General features: G+C 64.5%; 1 protein-coding gene and 1 long non-coding RNA gene across 3 annotated transcripts; one reads left to right on the forward strand and one right to left on the reverse strand.

The window, feature by feature from the left end:
* Nucleotides 1-2,047: 2,047 nt before the first annotated feature.
* On the reverse strand, nt 2,048-15,861 carry LOC308190264. Of its 2 annotated transcripts, none has more exons than XR_013947037.1 (3): nt 14,705-15,861; nt 5,422-14,288; nt 2,048-4,459 (listed from the first exon to the last, which is right to left on the reverse strand). It is a non-coding gene; the product is annotated as an uncharacterized lncRNA (long non-coding RNA). The 2 variants fall into 2 exon arrangements; XR_013947038.1 differs by having other exon boundaries at nt 2,048-2,388; nt 4,352-14,288.
* Nucleotides 15,862-15,914: 53 nt separating this feature from the next.
* Nucleotides 15,915-17,612, forward strand: TMUB1 (transmembrane and ubiquitin like domain containing 1). The gene is made up of 3 exons (XM_080581345.1): nt 15,915-16,050; nt 16,126-16,566; nt 16,750-17,612. The coding sequence occupies exons 1-3, from the start codon at nt 15,923-15,925 to the stop codon at nt 17,102-17,104; spliced, it is 924 nt and encodes a 307-aa protein (XP_080437471.1). The 5' UTR covers nt 15,915-15,922; the 3' UTR covers nt 17,105-17,612.
* Nucleotides 17,613-17,851: the final 239 nt, after the last annotated feature.

The following is a 17,851-nucleotide window of genomic DNA, read 5'->3' on the forward strand; positions in this document are numbered from 1 at the left end:
GGCCTGGAGATGGGGCGGGGGGAGCACAGCACACCCCGGCCGAGCGGGGCTCAGCAGAGTGAGAGCACCTCTCAAAACGCTGAGAAACAAAGAAACTGGGATCATAAGCCCTGGCTGGTGAAGTGCGATTCGGGAGGCAAAGCGCCAAGGAAGGACTCTCCGAGAGAACCCAGCCCAGAGCGGTTCCTTCTCCCATCGCATCAGGAGCCGCGGCCCCCAGGGGCCACCCGGAGCCCACCCGGGGGTATCGGGGCAGGGGCTGGGGCACAGAGGACAGGCAGGGGGCTCAGGGGGGCTCTGGGGACCGGGGGCAGGCTGGGCACAGGCATGGGCGCAGCCATGGGGGGGTCACCGGTGCAGCCCCAGGCAGGTTGGTGCATCCCTGAGCCCATTACGGGGCAGAGGGGCAGGGTGGGGTGGGTGGCACCCAGTCGTGGGCTGGGGAGGAAGGGATGGCAAAGCCAAACGAGCCGGGCACTCGGATGGTGCTCCTGGGGCGCTCAGAGCAGAGAAACGGGGGGCCCACGGACGGTGGGAGGTGGCTGGGAGGGCTGCGGGGGCACCCGGCCGACGTGGTCTGCAGGAAGCCCGGACACAGAGGAGGAGGAGGACGATGGCCATGGCAGCGTCAGTGACTAGAAAAACTTCCCCGGGCTCAGGAAATCTTGCGGGATGCGAGTAGCTGGGTGCTGGGTGAGTGTGGGACAGCCACCTCCCTGCCCTCTCTGTCTCCCCCTTTTGGCCTGTAAGGGTTCCTCCGGAGCTCGCCCACGGAACCGGGCACTGGCTGGGGCTGGAGGCACCTCCGGGCCCCCGGTCCCAGCCCTGCTCCAGCAGCACCCGGAGCAGGTCCGTGTCCAGGCTCCTCCTGGGATGGAGCCCCCGGCTCCTCTCTGCACAGCCTGGCCCGAGGCTCCGGACCCACACGGGACAGGAGTGCATCCTTTCCACCCCCACAACCACCACCATGAGCAGTTATTTAAAAAAAAACAAAACACAAAGCCCTTTTATGAGCGTCTTGTTGAAAGCTTTCAGAAAATCCACGTTCGTTGCACTGATTGGATCAGCCTCACCTGGACGCTTGTTTACGCTTCCAAAGACCTCTTCGTGGATCTGAGTCACCAGCTCTCTTTACAAAAGCCAGGCTGACTCTTCCCTAATTTGTCATATTTAACCACATCTACTCCTATTCTTTGTTATATTTGCTATTGAATTATTTGGTACAGAAGTTAGCCGTAGTGGTTTGCAGTTCCCAGGCCGTGCCCAGAGCCCTTTTGAAGATGTATTTTTATTATTTTTATTTTTATTTTTGTTTTGGTTTTGTTTTTATTTTTATTTTTATTATTTTTATTTTTATTATTTGTGTCTTCCTATTCCTGTTCGCAGCAGGTAACGCAAATGCCCGGCTGCAGAGGCACCGAGCAGCTGCCTCCCACGTCTGAGTGTCTCCGGAGGGCTGCAGGGTGCCACGGCCCCCACCAGCCCCACACAGCGACACGATTTTCTGCAGGTCCCTGGGAGCACTGACCGTATGAAATGGCCTTCTGCCCAGTATCACCATCGTGGCTTATGTTCCTCCATAAAGCTCTGGTACCACGTGCTGAGGCTTCCACAGTACGTGTGCCTAAGAAAAGACCAACCAGGCAGGGTTGCCCTGTGGGCATCTCCCAGTTCCTCCGCAGTTAGGAACCTTCATTTCATCACCTCCAGATAAGAGGGATGACAATGGCCAAAGCCGCTCTCCGGGGACCGTCCCCAGGCACCCCACGTCCCGCGGCAGCGCCAGCAGCAGGCTGCGGCTCCCGGGCGCTGCTGAGCCGCGTGCGCGGTCCCGCACTGCGAGGCTCCGGGGCGAGCAGCAACTTTGTCATCTCTTCGGCAGAGCCATTGCAGCCTGGGGAGCTCCTGGAGGTCCATGCGGAGATTTTGGTGCTTCCATGAGGCCAGTGGGGCCGAGGCAGCAGGTTCGGCCTTTGTTTATAAATACATATGGGTATGTATGCACACATGCGTCTGTTTCAGTGTTTTCCTTTTCTTTCCTGGAGAAGGGACAAGAGAAAAAGAGAAAAAAAATCATTACTTTCTTCTTTTCTCCTTATATTTATGCACTGGAAGAGCACTGACAATGAACCCTACCACAGCTGGATGAAAAGCATTAAAGGATGAACCTAAGCACCCACGCTCATCCCGCAGCCCACAGAAACCCACGGGTCTGCTTAAGGAACAGGCACCTTGGCGAGCCCGCAGGGAGCCTCTTAGCCTGAAACTGTTGGCTTCGGATCTGGGTCAGAGCACGGATCGATACGCGGCTGTGGATCTCAGCACTGCCCTTCCATCGGTGTTTGACTCCCAGGTCTGGGTCCTGAGTGAGACCTGCCATTCAGTGCTCTGTAAGGGATGGATGGTGGTGTGAGGTATAATCCGTGAGCAGTTGTCCTACAGCTAGTGTTCATAAAGGGTCTGCATCAATCTGGACAAATAAATGATAATCCTGGCCAGTAACATGTTTATGTTCAGAAGGCTTAGTTTCCTTGAACAGAGGAAGGTCACGAAAAATCACTGAAAAGGAAAGATTAGACTGGAAAACATGAATTTAAATGCAAACCCTAAGCAGAATTTCTTAGATGACCAAGAAAAAGGGACAGATTTGAAAATCCGCCTTGAAAGGGCTGGCGTCACACGTCTAATTTTGGGCTGTCTGGAGCGACGCGCTGCTTTCAGGCAGCGTTTCCCTGTGCCGATCGCAGGGGAGATTTGGGCTGCTCTGCGGTAACTGGGTCCTTGAGGTCAGCAGCATGGCTCCTGTCGAGACACGGTGTCAAAGCGTATTTATTTTCTTCCAGATTTGCTCCATCATTTCCCCAACTGATAACACCACAGGCTCTTTCCGAGCACCGTGTCAGCCTGCTGTGCCTTTTCCCCCACACGACCAGCCTCAGCTTCCCGAGCCGCAGGACACGCGGACTCGAGCACCGGGAGGAGCATTGCAGGGGCTCGGCCGGGCCCCCCGGCTGCTGGATCTCGCCCACTGACCCCTCGTGGGACCACGGAGGTTCTTTTGCCCGCAGCCCAACGTTTGGCTCAGATGAATTGCACAGAGGTTGGCTGAGACCTACAGGCACCTGCGGGCAGAGGACCGACCTCCACCCCGCTGCCAAAAGGTGCGCTCTGCTTGTGCACCCCGCGGCCGGGCTGCATCTTTATTGCGCTGAGGACAGCGGGGGCGAGCCAGCGTCCCCTCGTCCCCACCGCCCCGCCACCGGCCCGGCAGCTGCCCGCGCTCCCTGCCCACCCTGCCTGCTGCTGCGTGCCCGCAGGACCGGAGCCATTCCCCCTGGAAACGACCTCGGCACGCCAGCCAGCGAGCACGGATGGCCAAGTGAATGTAAGCTGATGCTAATAAATCTCCTGAGCATACATCCCTACATTGAGGTTTGTTCTGTTTGCACAAACGGCATAATTAACCGCGTGTATCTGTGCCCCCCTGCTGCCAATCCGGATCTTCGCTGCAGCTGCTGCCCCCGACCCCGCGCCGCTCCTTGCCCTGTGCCTGCGCACCCCTCGCCTGTTGGTGCCGCAGGCGTCGCCAGCGGGATGCCACGGGGCCGGAACGTCCCCCGAGCCTCACCGGGAGCCTCGCCGCCCCTCGCCGGGCAGCAGCTGGTGGGTTACATTGGGCAGGTGATCGGCCGGCTTTGCACCTCCCTCACGCTGCGTGTACCTGAGCCACATTTTCTCCCTAGCAGGGTATTTGGGCACCGTCACAAATCACCGCTCAGCCCCGGCTCTGACGTGACTGTAAGACTTAGGAGGATCAAAGTACGGCATTTTCTCCAAACCTCAGATAACTTTCATGTTTCTTTCCTGAATCCTGTCAGGTATTTTAATAACCGCTTAAAATGCACAGTTCTGGTGCCATTTTCCAGCGCTGCTCTCACCTCTGCTGAATGCAGCAACACAGCCCCACAGCTGCTGCCCCATCACCAAAACCGCCGCCTTGCACACCCGTGGGGGGCTCCCCCACACCACTGCCTTGCACATGTGCCTGGGGATTCCTTGCCCATCTGTGCCCCCAGTCTGTGATTTTAACCCTGTCTCCCACAAATCTTCAGCACCTGTGGTTTTGTGCTGGCTCTAAGACCACCAAGGGAGCTGCTAAATGCCACCAGCACTGCAGAGGTCTTTCAGGAAGGCTTTCAGAAAAACAAAACAAAACAAAAAAAACCTGTTGACAAACGCATTTTGAATTCATAAGTTAGCTTTTGGAGTCAATTAGTAGTTCGTTATTAGCACTGTACAGTGCTAAGTTTTCAAGTCAAAAAGTCCCACGGCACTGAGTCAATTTTCTTACTGAAGCGAATGGTGTTAAATCCGCACTTCCTTCAAAAATGAAGACGGGGTTGTTTGAAAAGCCTGCTCCCACCAGGTGAGCTCTCAGGCGAGGCACAGGAAATTGTTCCTGCAAAGCAAAATGTTAAATTCTTGACGAGCAATTGGAAACAGGTTTTACCAGAGGAGAAGAACAGACCACCGGCCGCGTCCCCAGCCCCACCATGCGGCACCCGGGGCGCTGCTCGGGCACGGGAGGTGGCCCAGCAGCAGCCGAGGTTCCCGCGGTGGTGCGGCACGGTGGGGCCGGGCCGAGAGCCCCCAGCCCTGCCGGGGAGTCGCGTCCCCCCCGGGTTTCGCCCTTAGACCGAGTGGCGCCGCCGTCCCACGCGTGTAGCACGTGGGGTCTCCTGTCCCGGGTGCCCCTCTCGTGCCGCAGACCGAGGCGCTCCTCCCGCCCTCAGCAGCTTCCCCACCGGCCGCTGCGATTGCACGCCCCCCGCAACGCTTGTAAACCGACGAGGCTGCTAACTGCTCGGCTCTGCTCCTTGCATCGGCCGCAGCTCTCCTCGGAAGCCGCAGCCATTAACGGCCGGCAGCAGCCTCGGCATCCCGCGGCTCGGTCTGACCGCTCCCTGCCACGTCCCCGGGCGCTGTGAGCCTCCAGCAGCCCCCACCGGCACCGCATGGCCCCCGGGAGGGCAGGGGCTGTCCCACGCAAGGTGGCTGCACCTGGGGAAGCCACGGGCATGGGTGGGCGCTTGCCCACCGCGGCTCCTGTGCCGCTCGCTCCCCTGCAGGTGCTGCCTCCGTCCCCAAAGGCTGTGGCATCAGCAAGCACGTCGTCCGCCGTGTGACAACGAGCCCGCCACCCTGCTTCCTTCCAGTGCTGGGGAGAAACACCAAACTCTCCTCTTTCACAGCATCGTACGCAGCGTCAGCGTTAACCTCCCTGTAGCGGCACGCAGTACAGCCCCGCTGACACTTCTTCTGTCCCTAATGGATTTTTAATCTCCTCCTCGTGTCCTTGGCATGACCTGACACTTACTTCTTCCTCATGTCTTTAACTTCCCTTATCATTTTTCCACGTACCATAAATTCTGATTTACAGTGATTTCTGTTTCCAACCGGCTCTGTTCATTACGCGTGGCTTTGTGTCCCGAGTTCCTAAGGAAACAGTCAGAGATATCATCCAGCTGGGGGTTATTCAAGCGGCTGCCTCCGAGGAAGCTCCGGTGCGCTCCGGCAGGGGCTGGGCTCCGCAGGGCGACTTCCCCTGGGGGCAGCCCCGCAGCGCCCAGGCCGCCGGCGCCCCCCCGCAGCCACCCAACGGTCCCGCTCGGAGGCTTTGCTGAGGCCGTGCACCAAAAAACGCTGCTGCTGGAGCAAAGCCTGGGCTTCGCTGAACAACAAGGTCCCACCGTGGCTGAAAATGTCAGATTGCTTCAGAAACCTTTCTACAGCCTGACGGGAGAGCAGAAGTCCTTCTGCAGGAAGATGTGAACCCAGACTACCCCACGAAACCAACCTAAGTGGGACACCTGCCTTTTTGTCACGGTTTTCTTTTATTACAGGGACAAACATGGCTCTCCCACTGACGGCACAGAGGAGCCCACGCCTGGACGGACCCCAGGGCGCGGATCCCTGCTGCGCTCCAGTTGCTCTGCTCCTTCCAGGCCCCTCCAGCCCATGGGCTGTGTCGCCGTGGGGGGGTCTGGAGGTCCGGGTCTCAGGGTCCACGTGGCCCTGGGGCAACTGCTGACAGAAAAGCCCTGAGACCACCAGTGCCTGCCCCAGAAAAGAGCTGAGCTGAGAAGATGTCAAGGAGAAACGGAGCTGCACTCCTCCATCGCTTGTGCTGCCGTGAGTTACTCAAGGAGACTGAGAATGGGAAAAACTGGGCCAGGCAGAATTCTGTTAGCATGGGGACTCTTGCCCCGAGGAGGCATTTCATCACTCAGACGGCAGACATCCCGAGGCTGTCGGCAGGGAAGCCCAAGGAGCGCGGGCAGCATCGCCGTGATCTCCTCTGCTCCGGTGGCCGTGAGGACGCCCAGCTGCGGAGCACTGCGGAGCACAGCACGGTGCCAGCTGAAATCCCGAGGGCGAGGGAGCTCGGGCCTCGCTGAGACCTGGGGCAGAAATCCCCCTCCAGCATCTCGCTGAGCGTTTCCTGTAGCTTGATGCTCAAACTCGCAGCCTGAACGAGGAGAACATTTCCCGGGCGGCACCACGGCTGAGTGCCGGTCCTGGTCCCCCGCCTCCTCCCGGCACGCCACCGCCAGCCCGACACGGCCACAGCACCAGCCCCGTGGGACTGCGGGGCCCAACCGAGCGGGACAGGCAGGGCCCTGCAGGCAGCACGGCACCGGGGGTCCTCTGGTGCTGCTGAGCACCCGAGGGTCCCGCACCGGAGCAGGGCAGTGAGGAGGGGATGGTCCCCGCGGGCGCTCGTGTGGCCCTCGGCCGGCTGGATGGAGGCGCGGGGCACGGGGCAGCCACCCCACGCCACGTCGGCCCAGCGTGGGCAGATCTCCACGGGGCCACGGAGGGAGGCGATGCCGGCCCCTGGTGCACCGCAGCCCCGGGCACCCAGCGTGGAGGCAGGGCTGGGGCAGAGCCCACGGCCCGGCAGCGCCGGTGCTGCAGCAGTGCGGACGTGCGCCCAGGCAGGTGCCGGCACAGCGCTGCCACCGCCACCCCTCCGTGGGCCCGATCCAGCCAGCAGCGGCATCCTGTGCTTGTGCAACTGCTCATTAGCACACACTTCCCAGGCCCTGTAATTTACGTTATCAGCACTTGGGAGCAGCAGTGGCAGCCTCAGCACGATGCCTCCATCCTGCTGCTATCTGATGGAGCCCTCCTCGGAGGGTCACAAGCAGCCGGTGCCGTTCCAGCCATGGAAACCACCCGTTGTGCTGGCAGCGGTCTCATCACGTCACCAAACCGTGACCCTGCACAGACAACCCCTCCTCCTCGCTGCCCGCACCCCGCTGCCCACCCTGAGCCGCCCGCTTGTACGCACACGGTGAGCTCCATTTCCTCATGCTGCCTGCACAAAGCCGATCAGCGACATCAGGAAACTCTCTGTGTCATCAGTATCGGAGCTCTTTTATTTATAATGTCTTGCAACAGCCTTGGAAACAAGGGGATTGGCAAAGAGAGCATTCAGCCGGGAGGGGTGCCTGCTCTGAAGCTGGCACTACTCAGCCTGGCAGGACCGGGCTCAGCAGTGTCGGGGGGCAGAGGCAGCGCGGGGTGGCTGCAGCCCTGCCTCGGAGAAGAGGGGCGAGAGGAACTGCAGCACTGCAGGCACGGGTGGTGAAAATCCCCGCGCCACAAAAAGCACAGTGCCAGGGAGGTGTCACCCCCTGCGTGTGCAGATGAGATTTGTCATCTGCCGGCCCCGCACTCGGCACCCCACAGGCAGCGGCCCCGGTGCTGACGGCAGCCGCGGTGCCGGGGAGCCTGAGTCACCCCGCGCCCTTCACGCGGCAAAGGTGCCGCTGCTATTTTGGGGCCGTGACTGCAACTTAGGAAAACAGCTAACTCCGAACGTCCCTTCAGCGCTCTCTGCTTGTGTTGAACAAAGCAGCAGAGGAGGCAGCACATGGCCTGCCCAGACAGGAGCTGTGTGCGCCCGCCGCGTGCCGCTGGGGACAGCCGTGGCCTGGCGGACAGCGCGGGCGCGGAGGCACGACTGCAGCCGGCACCCCCCCGGCACAGCCCTGCAGCCGGTGCTAGCAGCGGGCAGCGACACCCCGAATGCTGAAGGCAAAGGTGGAGGCGCTGGAAGCTGAGCCCGGGGCAGGTGAGGTGAGGACCGGGAGCAGGGCGTGCGGTGCGCTCGCCCCAGGAGCGCCCCATCGCCTCCTGAGCGGCCGCCAAGGACCAAGGGCAGCGCCTGGACCAGGCAGCGCGGCACCGGGTGGCCGCCCACGGGGCTCTGAGCGGAGGAGCGGGCGCTGAGCCCCGCGGCTGTGCCCGGAGGGGAGAGGCGGCTGCGGCACCACCGGGGCATGCCGAGGGCCGGCTCCGTCCCCCGGGCCCTCCTCACGCCCTGGGGGAGCCTGCGCAAAGCGCGCCGAAACAGAGGCGCACAGCTGTCGGTACGGGTGTGCAAAGCAGGATGTCCTCCTGGTCTGGTCCGTACTTTCCGACATCGTTTTATAATAAGGTGGCAAACAGGAAAAGACAAGGCTTTGTGAGGCTGGGCCAGGAGGGGCACCTGGAATGATGCAGGGGCGGAGCGGGGTCAGTGAGGGCGGGGGACAGCGACGAGGCCGCGCTGGGGCCGTGGGGCTGGGGCTGGCTGGGGCCGGGCACTCGCCCCGGGGGTCCCCGGGTGCCGGTGGGGCCGGGGCTCGGGGGCCAGGGCAGGTGGCAGCGCCCATCAGCGCCCCCGGCCCCGCGGCTCCGCTCCCCGTTGTCTCGCCCCCTGCGCCTCCGTCTCCATCACCGCGGTGTGGGCTCTCACCGTGCCGCAGGGGGTTGGGGCTGATTCCTACTCATCTTCTAAAGCTTGTCTGGTAAGACATTATCTGGGAGCGATTATGAAATTGCTGCTGATGAAATTAGTGGATTTCACAAAAAAGGAGAGGAATGATAAACAGCAATTATAGAGCAGACACAGAGAGAACCAGATATCTTGGCAAGCCAGTCCCGTTCAAATAACATATATTTAAATAGTCAAATACATTCATCTCCCTGGTAATGAAAACTGCAGCCCCAAGCTGAAGAAATGTGGTCTTTGCTCTAGGAAGCAAAGAATCCAAGAAGGATTTAGGGGCTGTGTGTTAAGCTAATTCGATGCAGAACTGTCCTGAGAGCGGCCAGAGCAGTTGCTGGGAGTTTACCGAGGGAGGGACGAGCGGGTTCAGGAGCAGGGGGGGCCTCGTCCAGCCGCGGCACCGGCGAGAGCTGCGCCAGCACAACGCCCCCGCCTCCAGCGGAGCCGCGCTCGGAAGATGGAGAGGCTGCGCGGCGAGGGAGAGCTGCACCGCGGAGCTGGGGAACGACGCTCAGCGAGCGACTGAAAAAATCTGCGCCTGTTGAGCTTGTCAGGAAGGTTCAAGAAGTGGCAATTACGGCAGACAAGTACATTTCAGGGAGATAGTACCGAGCTCTGAAGGCTCCTCGCTTCAGAAGAATAACGAGAACTCCTGGCTGCTGTGGAAACGACACAAGCACCGACAAGAAGCACGACGTATTCGCAGCGTGTTTTAGGTGTGCTATCGGAACGGGTCTCAGCGCGTATCGGTCCCAGGGAGAGCCCTTCTGGAAGGCAGGACTTGGCTGAACGCTGACGAGAGCTCCCGTTCGGTGCCCGCAGTGCCCGGGGCCGGCCCCGCTCCTCCCGCAGCAGCCCCGGGGCTCTGCCCCCTCCCCGTGCCCGAGCAGCCCCCTCGCACCACCGCCGCCTGTCCCAGCTCTCCGGATCCGTCCCCTGGGGCGCCCAGAACGAGGGCACGGGCACGGCCCCTGCCCCTGGTGCCAGCGGCACTGCCCAGGGCCCCCGGATGGAAAAGAGCATCGGGGACCGTCTCGTCCAGAGGGAGAACTGCTCGGCCCCCAGCAGCCGTGCCTGGCGCTGATCCCCAGGCACAGGAGGGCTGCGAGGGCCACGGCTCGGCCCCGGGCTGCTGCCGAGCTCGGCCCTGCGTCTCCCACCTTCCCTGTCCTGCCCGGGCCAAGATATGCAGATTTGCATGCAGAGAGTGAGTTTAAAAATAAACCAGTGAAGTATTTTTACATTTTGTAAAAGGATGAAAAAGAACGAGGAACATACCAGCAGTGCTGGAGAGGACTGCAAGAGCTCGTTTTTATTCATCCCCTCATCCCAAGCCAGGCTGCTATCTGACCGGGTTCCTGAGAAATATTTAGCATGCCCTTAAAAACCTCCAGTGACGGAGATCTGACAACTTTTGCTCTATTCTGGTGTTAGGTTATTCTTAGAAAATTATCAAACTTTGAGTTCCCCTTCTGGAGGTTCAGCAGATGATTCCTTTTCCTTTCTAAACGATTCCCTCCCTCTGTTAATCAGCTTTCCCCACGTTTCAATACACTGCAAAGTCATCGCCATCGTCTCCTCTCCCAGCTGAAGCCAACCCACGCTTTCGAGCCTTTCTCGCAAGCAAGGAGCTCGTGGCCTCCGCTCGCTCTGCTGCTCTTGCTCGGGGTCTCTCCCGCTCCTCCCGGCCTCCCCCGCCCCAGGGACCCCCTCTCCCACTGCAGCCTTCCTCCGGCCCTCGCCTGCCCCCGGCGGAGCCCCCGCGTCCTGCTGCGGCCGCCCCAGCAGCGGCTCACCCAGAAATGTTCAGAAATTCGCCCGTTTCAGACCCTTTCCGGACCCAGCAGCGCAGTGTGCTCGCAGCCCCCCTCGGCTCTGTCCCCGTGGTGGGGGCCGTGCACCCCCTGCACCCCCACAGCCCCTGCACCCCTGCCACCCCCGCAGCCCCCACGGCCCCGGCCGGCTCCAACCCGGGGCACCCTGGCCCCGTGCACCCCCCTGCAGCCCCTTCTCCTGCGTGGCTTCTGGGGCCGCATCGGGCTTTGCATCCCCCTGTCCTCCTTCGCCCCGGCCCGGGAAGCAGCTGGGGCAGCTTGGTGTGATTCCTCCTGGCGAACCCCCCCCGCCATGCCCCAGCACCACCACCCTGGGCAGGGGGTGCCGGGGGGGGCAGCGGCTGCACTGGCCCCACGGCGCCGCGGGTGCTGGGAACCGGAGCCCGAAGTCGGTGCAGAGGCAGCGCGGGAGCAGCGAGAGGAGGAGCCCACGGTAACGGCAGGCGGACGGACGGAGACGGCGCTCGGTGCTCGGCGCAGGCAAGGAAGAAAATAACCCCGGGAGGCTGAACGTGCCGAGGGGCTGCGGAGCGGGGAAGGGGGAGAGAGGGAAGGGGGCGGGGGGCAGCGCTCACGGGGGGGCTGGAGCCTCCCCTAACGGGAATTTCACGCCCAGCCCCATTCCCCCAGCACCTCCTCACACCTCGCTGGGAAGGGGAGGGGCGGCAAGCCTCGGCTCCCCCGGCGGCTGCCGGGCACGCGGTGGGGCTGGCGTCGTGGTGCTCCTCGGGCGGGCTGCTCCGCGTGGACGGGGGCAGCGGCTGGGCGGGGAGGGGGCTCACAGTGGGATGTCACCCCCAGCACAGCGGCTGTCCCTACGGACAGGGTCTGGGTCAGGGTGCGGGTCAGGGTGCGGGTCGGGGTCGGGGTCGGTGGGCTTTCTCCCCACAGCATGAGCAGCTCCTCAGCTTTCCTCGGAGCTGGCCCCAGCCGCACGCACGCCTCAGAGGCTCCAGCACCGAGCGCGGCTGGCCGGCAGCAAGCATGAAGTGCAGGGAACTGCTTCACGGCGAGACCTGTGCGCTGCACCACTGCCTGCACCAGCACCGGGGGGCACACCGGGGACCAGGGGCTGCGGGGGAGGCCAGAGGCACCGGCAGAGACCTCGAGACCTCACACCAGCGGCTCCCTGGGTGCCGGTGGCAGCGGGGCCTGGGCGCTGCTGCTTGTAAAGGACCCGAGGGAGCGCCGAGGAAATCCCAGCCCGCGAGGGCAGCAGCTGCAGCGGGCGAAGCGGGGGCAGCCTGCTTCTGGCACCGGGCACAGGGCGGAGCGGCAGGGAAGGCACACGGCAGCCTTGGGGCACAGCCGGTCCTGCGCCCGCCGCAGCGCTGCCCACGCCTGCGGGGCAAGGGGCAGCCGTGGCTCTGGGCTGAGCCCCTCGTGGCACAGCGCCTGCGGCAGCACCGGGCGCAGCTCGGCAGGGGTTTGGGGCCATTTCCCTCTCCGGTGCTCAGGGCAGGACGCGAGGGGCGGGTGCGGAGCGGGGCCGGCCGGTCCCGGGGCACGCGGAGCCCTGCGGCTTCGCCTCTGCACCCCGACGGAGCAGCGATGCTGTGAAACTGGGCACGGCTTCGTGCTAACGGCGCTTCAAAGGAATATTGAAAAATCAAAGAGATTTTGAAGAGACCCACGCAGAGCGATTTGAGGGCTAGAGCGAGTGCCTTACAGCAGAAGATTTAAAGAGCACAATCTGTTCGGCTTATCCAAAAGAAGATTGAGGGGTGACTTGATTACACTGTAGAAGCACTTTCGCAGGGAAATATTAAATGGCTCTTTAATTGAGCCAGGAAAGATATAAAAAGACTCAATCGCCAGAAGCTGAAGCCAGACAAATCCACATTGAAAATTAGGCAAAATTTAATCGGTGAGGGTGATTAACCACCAGATAAAGCACGTGGAATTTGAGCAGTCACAACCACTCCAATGATTTTTTTCAGACACGGCTTATTTTCTACATCCTCAAAGTTATAAATCCTCTTTCTGCTTCGTATGCAACACATGCGTTCTTCTAAAATCTGCTGCTTCTTTTGCATCCTGCCCTCCAGCCCCCTCCCAGCCCTGCAATCCTCTTTCCTCTTTGCAGCAGCCTCTCCTGCAGTCCCGGGCGCTTGCTCTGCCTTCCTCCCGGGGGCCAAAAGCTGCACCCTAGAGCTGTGCCTGTAGCTGAATCATCATTGCTAAAACCCTCCCCTTCTCTCTCCCCGGTGCATGCAGCAAGCTCCCGTGATTTCTCCCCCTCCGTGCCCCAGCGGCTCTTCCACACCCCGCGTGCCAGGTTCGACGCCTCCTGCACCCTGCACCCTCCCCACACCTCCCACGGCTCCTGCTCGACACTGCCTCTGCCCGGGTGACCCGCGAACACCGTCTGCTCTGCAGACAGCTTGCCAGCTGTCCTTCCGTCTAAAAACTTTGCTCTAAAACCTGTGCCAAGGAATCCCTAAGTAATGCACGGCACTTTTTTAAGTACTCAATAGAAAGGCGAAGGTTGTGAGATTTTCATCAGGCTCTCGCGGTCCCTGGGGCCAGCAGCTGGCCTGGAGCTGGGCTCCCTCTTCCATCCCCACTACAGCTTATTTAAATAATTTACCAGCAGCTAATAATAAATTTTGAAGAAATAATATTTTTTTTCACCATATCTTTTCTTGTTCTCTTCCATCAATGCTCTGCTGCCCTCAAAACTTTGCCTTTTCTCTACTCATTTATTCGGCCCAAAATCGGTGGGGCTGCCCCTGGGCACGGTGGAGCCGGTGCTGGTCCACCCCAGTACAAAAGAGACCTGGACACACTGGAGTCCAGTGTAGGGCCAGGAAGATGCCGCAGGGCCCGGAGCCCCTCTGCTGTGAGGAGAGGCCGGGAGAGCTGGGGCTGCTCAGCCTGGAGCAGAGGAGGCTCCGGGGGATCCCGGCCGTGGCCGGCAGCACCTGCAGGGAGGCGCCGAGAGGCCGGAGCCGGGCTCTGCCCGGCGGTGCCCAGAGAGGCCCGGAGCCCGGGAGGCTCCCCCTGCCCCCCAGCAGCACGTCCGTGCCGGGCGGGTGCCGGAGCCCTGGCCCAGGCTGCCCCGAGAGGGGCTGGGGGCTGCTCCCTGCACAGCTCCAGCAGCGCCTGCCCGTGGGGCTGGGCGCCGGCTCCGGGGGCTGCTGGAGCACGCCTGGGACCAGAGGGACCCGGGGGGGGGCCTCCAGCTCCAGCCAGGCTGGGATTCTGTGACAATAACGTGGGTCCGACTTCTCCCTGGTGCGTGTCCCCATCCTTGTCCTCCCTGAGGTCCACACGAGGTTCTCTCTGCCCCTTTTCAGCCACCACACCAGTGACACCAGCTGCCGGCAGCGGTCACCGGTAGCGTTGGACGCACTGGTGCTGTGCCTGGACGATGGCAGGGGCTGTGACAGCCGCGTGCAGCGCTGCTCCGCCAACGGCTGGATGCTGAGTGGAGGCCGCTGTGGGTGGCAGCTCCGAAGGAATCAGGCACTGGAAAGCCAGGGACTGGTTCTTCACGCTTTGGGCAGCGATGCCCACAGCATCCTCCCTCTCCAGCCATCTCCCTGCCCTGCTCTCCCCGTCCAGGCCGGTCTCTGCCCCGCACCGACCCCCCTCCCGCGCGCCCCCGCTTTCTCCTGGCTCTCCCCAGGACCCCACTGCAGACCCAGGCTGCGCCCGCGCCATCGGCGCCCTGAGGCTGCCCGGAGAGGGGGCAGCTCCCGCTGCCAGCTCCCCCCGCACCCTCTGCACCACGCTCAGTGCTGGGTGCCGGGGGGGGCAGCGCTCCCCAGGAGGAGCATTTTCAGGGGCATTGCAGGGGTACTGGGTGGCCCTGGTATGCGTGTGGAGGATCTGGAGTGCAGCGGAGGCCCATGGGAGGCCTCCAGCGTGCCTGAGAGTGCACTAGAGAACCCTGCGAGTATGCTAGAGGCCAGAAGATAGAAGGAAGAGTCCCTCTGTGGACTCTAGGGTGCAAAAGTAGGTTCTTAGGGCACCCTGGATTGCACTGGGGGACCGTGAGAGGCCTCTAGGACATCCCAGAGGACACAGGGTGTCACTGGGACGCTTTCAGGGGGACCTAGAGGGCACTGGGAGGCCCTGGTAGAATTGCTGAGTATCTCAAGTGCAGTGAAAAAATATGGGAGGCCTACAGTTTGCCTGGAAGTACATCAGAGAGTAATGTGTCCCGTGCTCCTGCCCTCGGGCTCTGTTTTCTGCCCAAGCGCCCTCCCCACGGCACATTCCCACGGCTTGCGCTGGGGCGGGCGCCTGGCTGCTGGCGGGAGCTTCTGGAACACAGCTACGTCGGTGAAGGTTTCATCTCTGCCGCACCGCCATGCCCACGGGCACTGTGCTGGCCAACGATGCTCAGCCTCAGGGACTCAGCCCCGCAGCAGCCAGCACCCATCGCGAACCCGGAGCTGGGGAGGATGCAGGCCGTGGCTGGGGGCGGTCCCACATCCACCGGCTGAACCCGCAGCTTCCCCCCGCGGTGCAGGCACCAAGGCGCGTTACGTCGGGGGCCGCATCTCCCCTCAGCTTGGAGAGCCGTCCCCCCGCGGGCTTCCTGGCGCTGTGGGTACATGTCGGTGTGGGCAGGAGCCTGGTTTGGGATTCCGCTGTGCACACCGGAGCCCTGCCCCGGCAGCCCCGCCGTCAGCTCCGCCGGTGCCGGCTGCAGGCCGGGAGGGACCTCGCTCCCTGCGGCCGCAGGACGTCTCCTCGTGAACGCCGCGAGGCGGCTCTTGTGCTCAGCAGGGACAGCCAGGCCTTGGGATGGTGGCGCAGGGGGTGGTGGCGTCACCGTCCCTGGGGGTGTTCGGGGGAGGTCGGACGCGGTGCTTGGGGACATGGTTTGGTGGTGACGCTGGGGGTAGCGGGTGGTTGGGCCAGGTGTTGGACGGCTTTCCAGCCCTAGCGGCTCTGCGGTTCCGTGACTGCCGCGGTGCGGTGGCAGTGCCCCCGGTAACGGCAGTGCCACGGGTACGTTCCCGGAGCCTGCAGCCCCCGCACTGCTCCTCATCAGGCTGCGGGGCGCCAACGAGCGGCGGCGGTAACGGGACCGGGCTGGGGGAGGCGGCCGAGCCAACCCCGCCTCGTCCCTGCGGCCCCGCTCCGGGGCTCCCGGTGCCCGCCCCGTGCGGGAGGGGGCGCGGGGGGGGGTGGGGGTGCGTCCCGCCCAGTGGCGAACTACAACTCCCGACATGCCCCGCGTGAGAGCGGCGCCGCGCACGCGCCGCTCGGCTCCACCCGCGCCTGGCCTTCCATGCCCCGCCCCCCCGGGGGCTGCACCGCAGGACTACAGCTCCCGGCGTGCCCCGCGCGGCCGCCCCGGCTGGGGGCTCCCGGCGTGCCCCGCGCGGGCGGAAGCGGAGCGCGGCGCGATGGCGGCCGGTGAGGGGGGCGGGCGGCGGGCGGGGGCCGCGGCTCTGGGCCCGGCGGGCTGACGGCGCCGCTCTGTGCCCGCAGGTCGGTAGCCGCCGCCACCGCCGCCGCCATGGCGCTGATCGAGGGCGTGGGCGACGAGGTGACCGTGCTGTTCGCGCTGCTGCTGGCCGCCCTGGTGCTGGGCCTCGCCTGGGCCTCCACGCGCGCCCCCGAGCCCGCCGCGCCGCCCCGCGCCGCCCCGCCGCTGCCCGAGCAGGGCCCGAGCGCCGCCCCGCCCGCTGCCCAGCACAAGGCCCCGGCCCCGGCCCCGGCCCCGGCGGGCGGAGCGGCCCCCGATGGGCCGGGCGGGCTGGCGGCGGGGCTGCGGCCCCGGGCGGGCCCCGCGGCCGCGCGGCAGGGCCCCGGCGGCGAGGAGGAGGCCGGCCCCGGGGAGCCCGGCATGGTGCTGCGCCTCAAGTTCCTCAACGACACCGAGCGCCTGGCCCGGGTGCGCCCCGGAGACACTGTGGGGGCCCTCAAGAGGTGAGCGCGGGGTGGGCGCCGCCCCGGGGGGGGCCCGGCCCCGCCGCCGGTGGCGCCCTCGCTGCTGGGGACACGGTGGGGCCGGACAGGCCCCGGGGCGCCGCGGCGGAGGGGGCGGGCACGGGGACCGCGCTGGCAGGAGCGTGACCCCCCCCCGTTGCGCCCCCCCGTTGTGCTCCCCAGGGCCTACTTCCCGGGGCAGGAGCAGCAAGTGCGGCTGATCTACCAGGGCCAGCTGCTGCGCGACGACGCCCAGAGCCTGGCCGCCCTGCACCTCACCCACAACAGCGTCCTGCACTGCCACATCTCCCAGCACAGCCCGGCCCCCGCGCCCGCCGGCCCCCACGCCTCCGCCGACCCCGTGCACGCCGCCCTCAACGTGGGCAGCCTGATGCTGCCGCTCTTCGTGCTGATGCTGGCCGTGCTCTGGTACTTCCAGCTGCAGTACCGCCACGTCTTCACCGCCACCGCCACCACCTTCCTGGCCGGCCTCACCCTGCTCTTCAGCTTCATGGCCTTCACCATGTACCGCAGATAGCGCTGCCCCGTGGGGCCCTCCCGCCCGGATAACCGCGGTGCCGGGCGGAGTTCACCCGCCGCTCCCGAACTCGAGGGGAGCCTGAGCGACCGACCGCGGCCCTGGCGTTCCCAGGGGCTGTGAGACTCGGCGGGCCTGGAGGAGCCGCGGCGGCCCCGTGCTGAGGCGGGCGCCCGGCCCTCTGCCTGCTGAAGGGGCGCACGGACACGCAGCCCGGCACTACCGGCACCGGACCCTTGCCTGGCGCGGGGCGGAGCGCGCCGCCGGGGCGGGTGGCGCTGCCGGGGGGAGGGGGGGTGGGGGGGGCCTGGGGCGCCCTGAGCCCCTGCTGCCGCCCAGTGCCGCCGCGAGCCCCCGCAGCCCTGCGCCCCTCGTGCCGTGGGGCCGGGCTCCGCGAGGGGCCGGGCACCAAGGGGCGGCGGGGCCGGCGGCCCCCGGGGGTGTCCGTGTGCCGGGGGCACGCGCTGCCCCGCGCTGCTTTTAAAGATTAAAACGGAAAAAAAACGGAGAGTGCTGCGAGACGCTGCGGGGGGCGGGGGCGGGGCGGGGGCGGGGGGAGGCCGCGCCCCTCCGCGCGAGACCACGCCTCTACGTGAGGCCACGCCCCCGCCGCGGGCCGCCCCCGGCAGCCGGCGGGGCGGGGCCCTCTCGGTCCACGCGTTCCGCAGGCCCGCAGCGCGCCTGCGCCGCCAGAGCCGGCCCCGCCCCGCCCCTCCCCGGCACCGTCGCTGATTGGCGGAGGCCCCG

Source organism: Anser brachyrhynchus (assembly GCF_964034855.1).
Source record: "Anser brachyrhynchus genome assembly, chromosome: 2".
Lineage (NCBI taxonomy): Eukaryota > Metazoa > Chordata > Aves > Anseriformes > Anatidae > Anser > Anser brachyrhynchus.

Coding starts and splice junctions, on each gene's coding strand:
- TMUB1 (XM_080581345.1), top strand. CDS start 15,923: ATGCCCCGCCCCCCCGGGGGCTGCACCGCAGGACTACAGCTCCCGGCG. Junction 16,051..16,125: donor GCGCGGCGCGATGGCGGCCG/GTGAGGGGGGCG, acceptor CTGTGCCCGCAG/GTCGGTAGCCGCCGCCACCG. Junction 16,567..16,749: donor ACTGTGGGGGCCCTCAAGAG/GTGAGCGCGGGG, acceptor TGTGCTCCCCAG/GGCCTACTTCCCGGGGCAGG.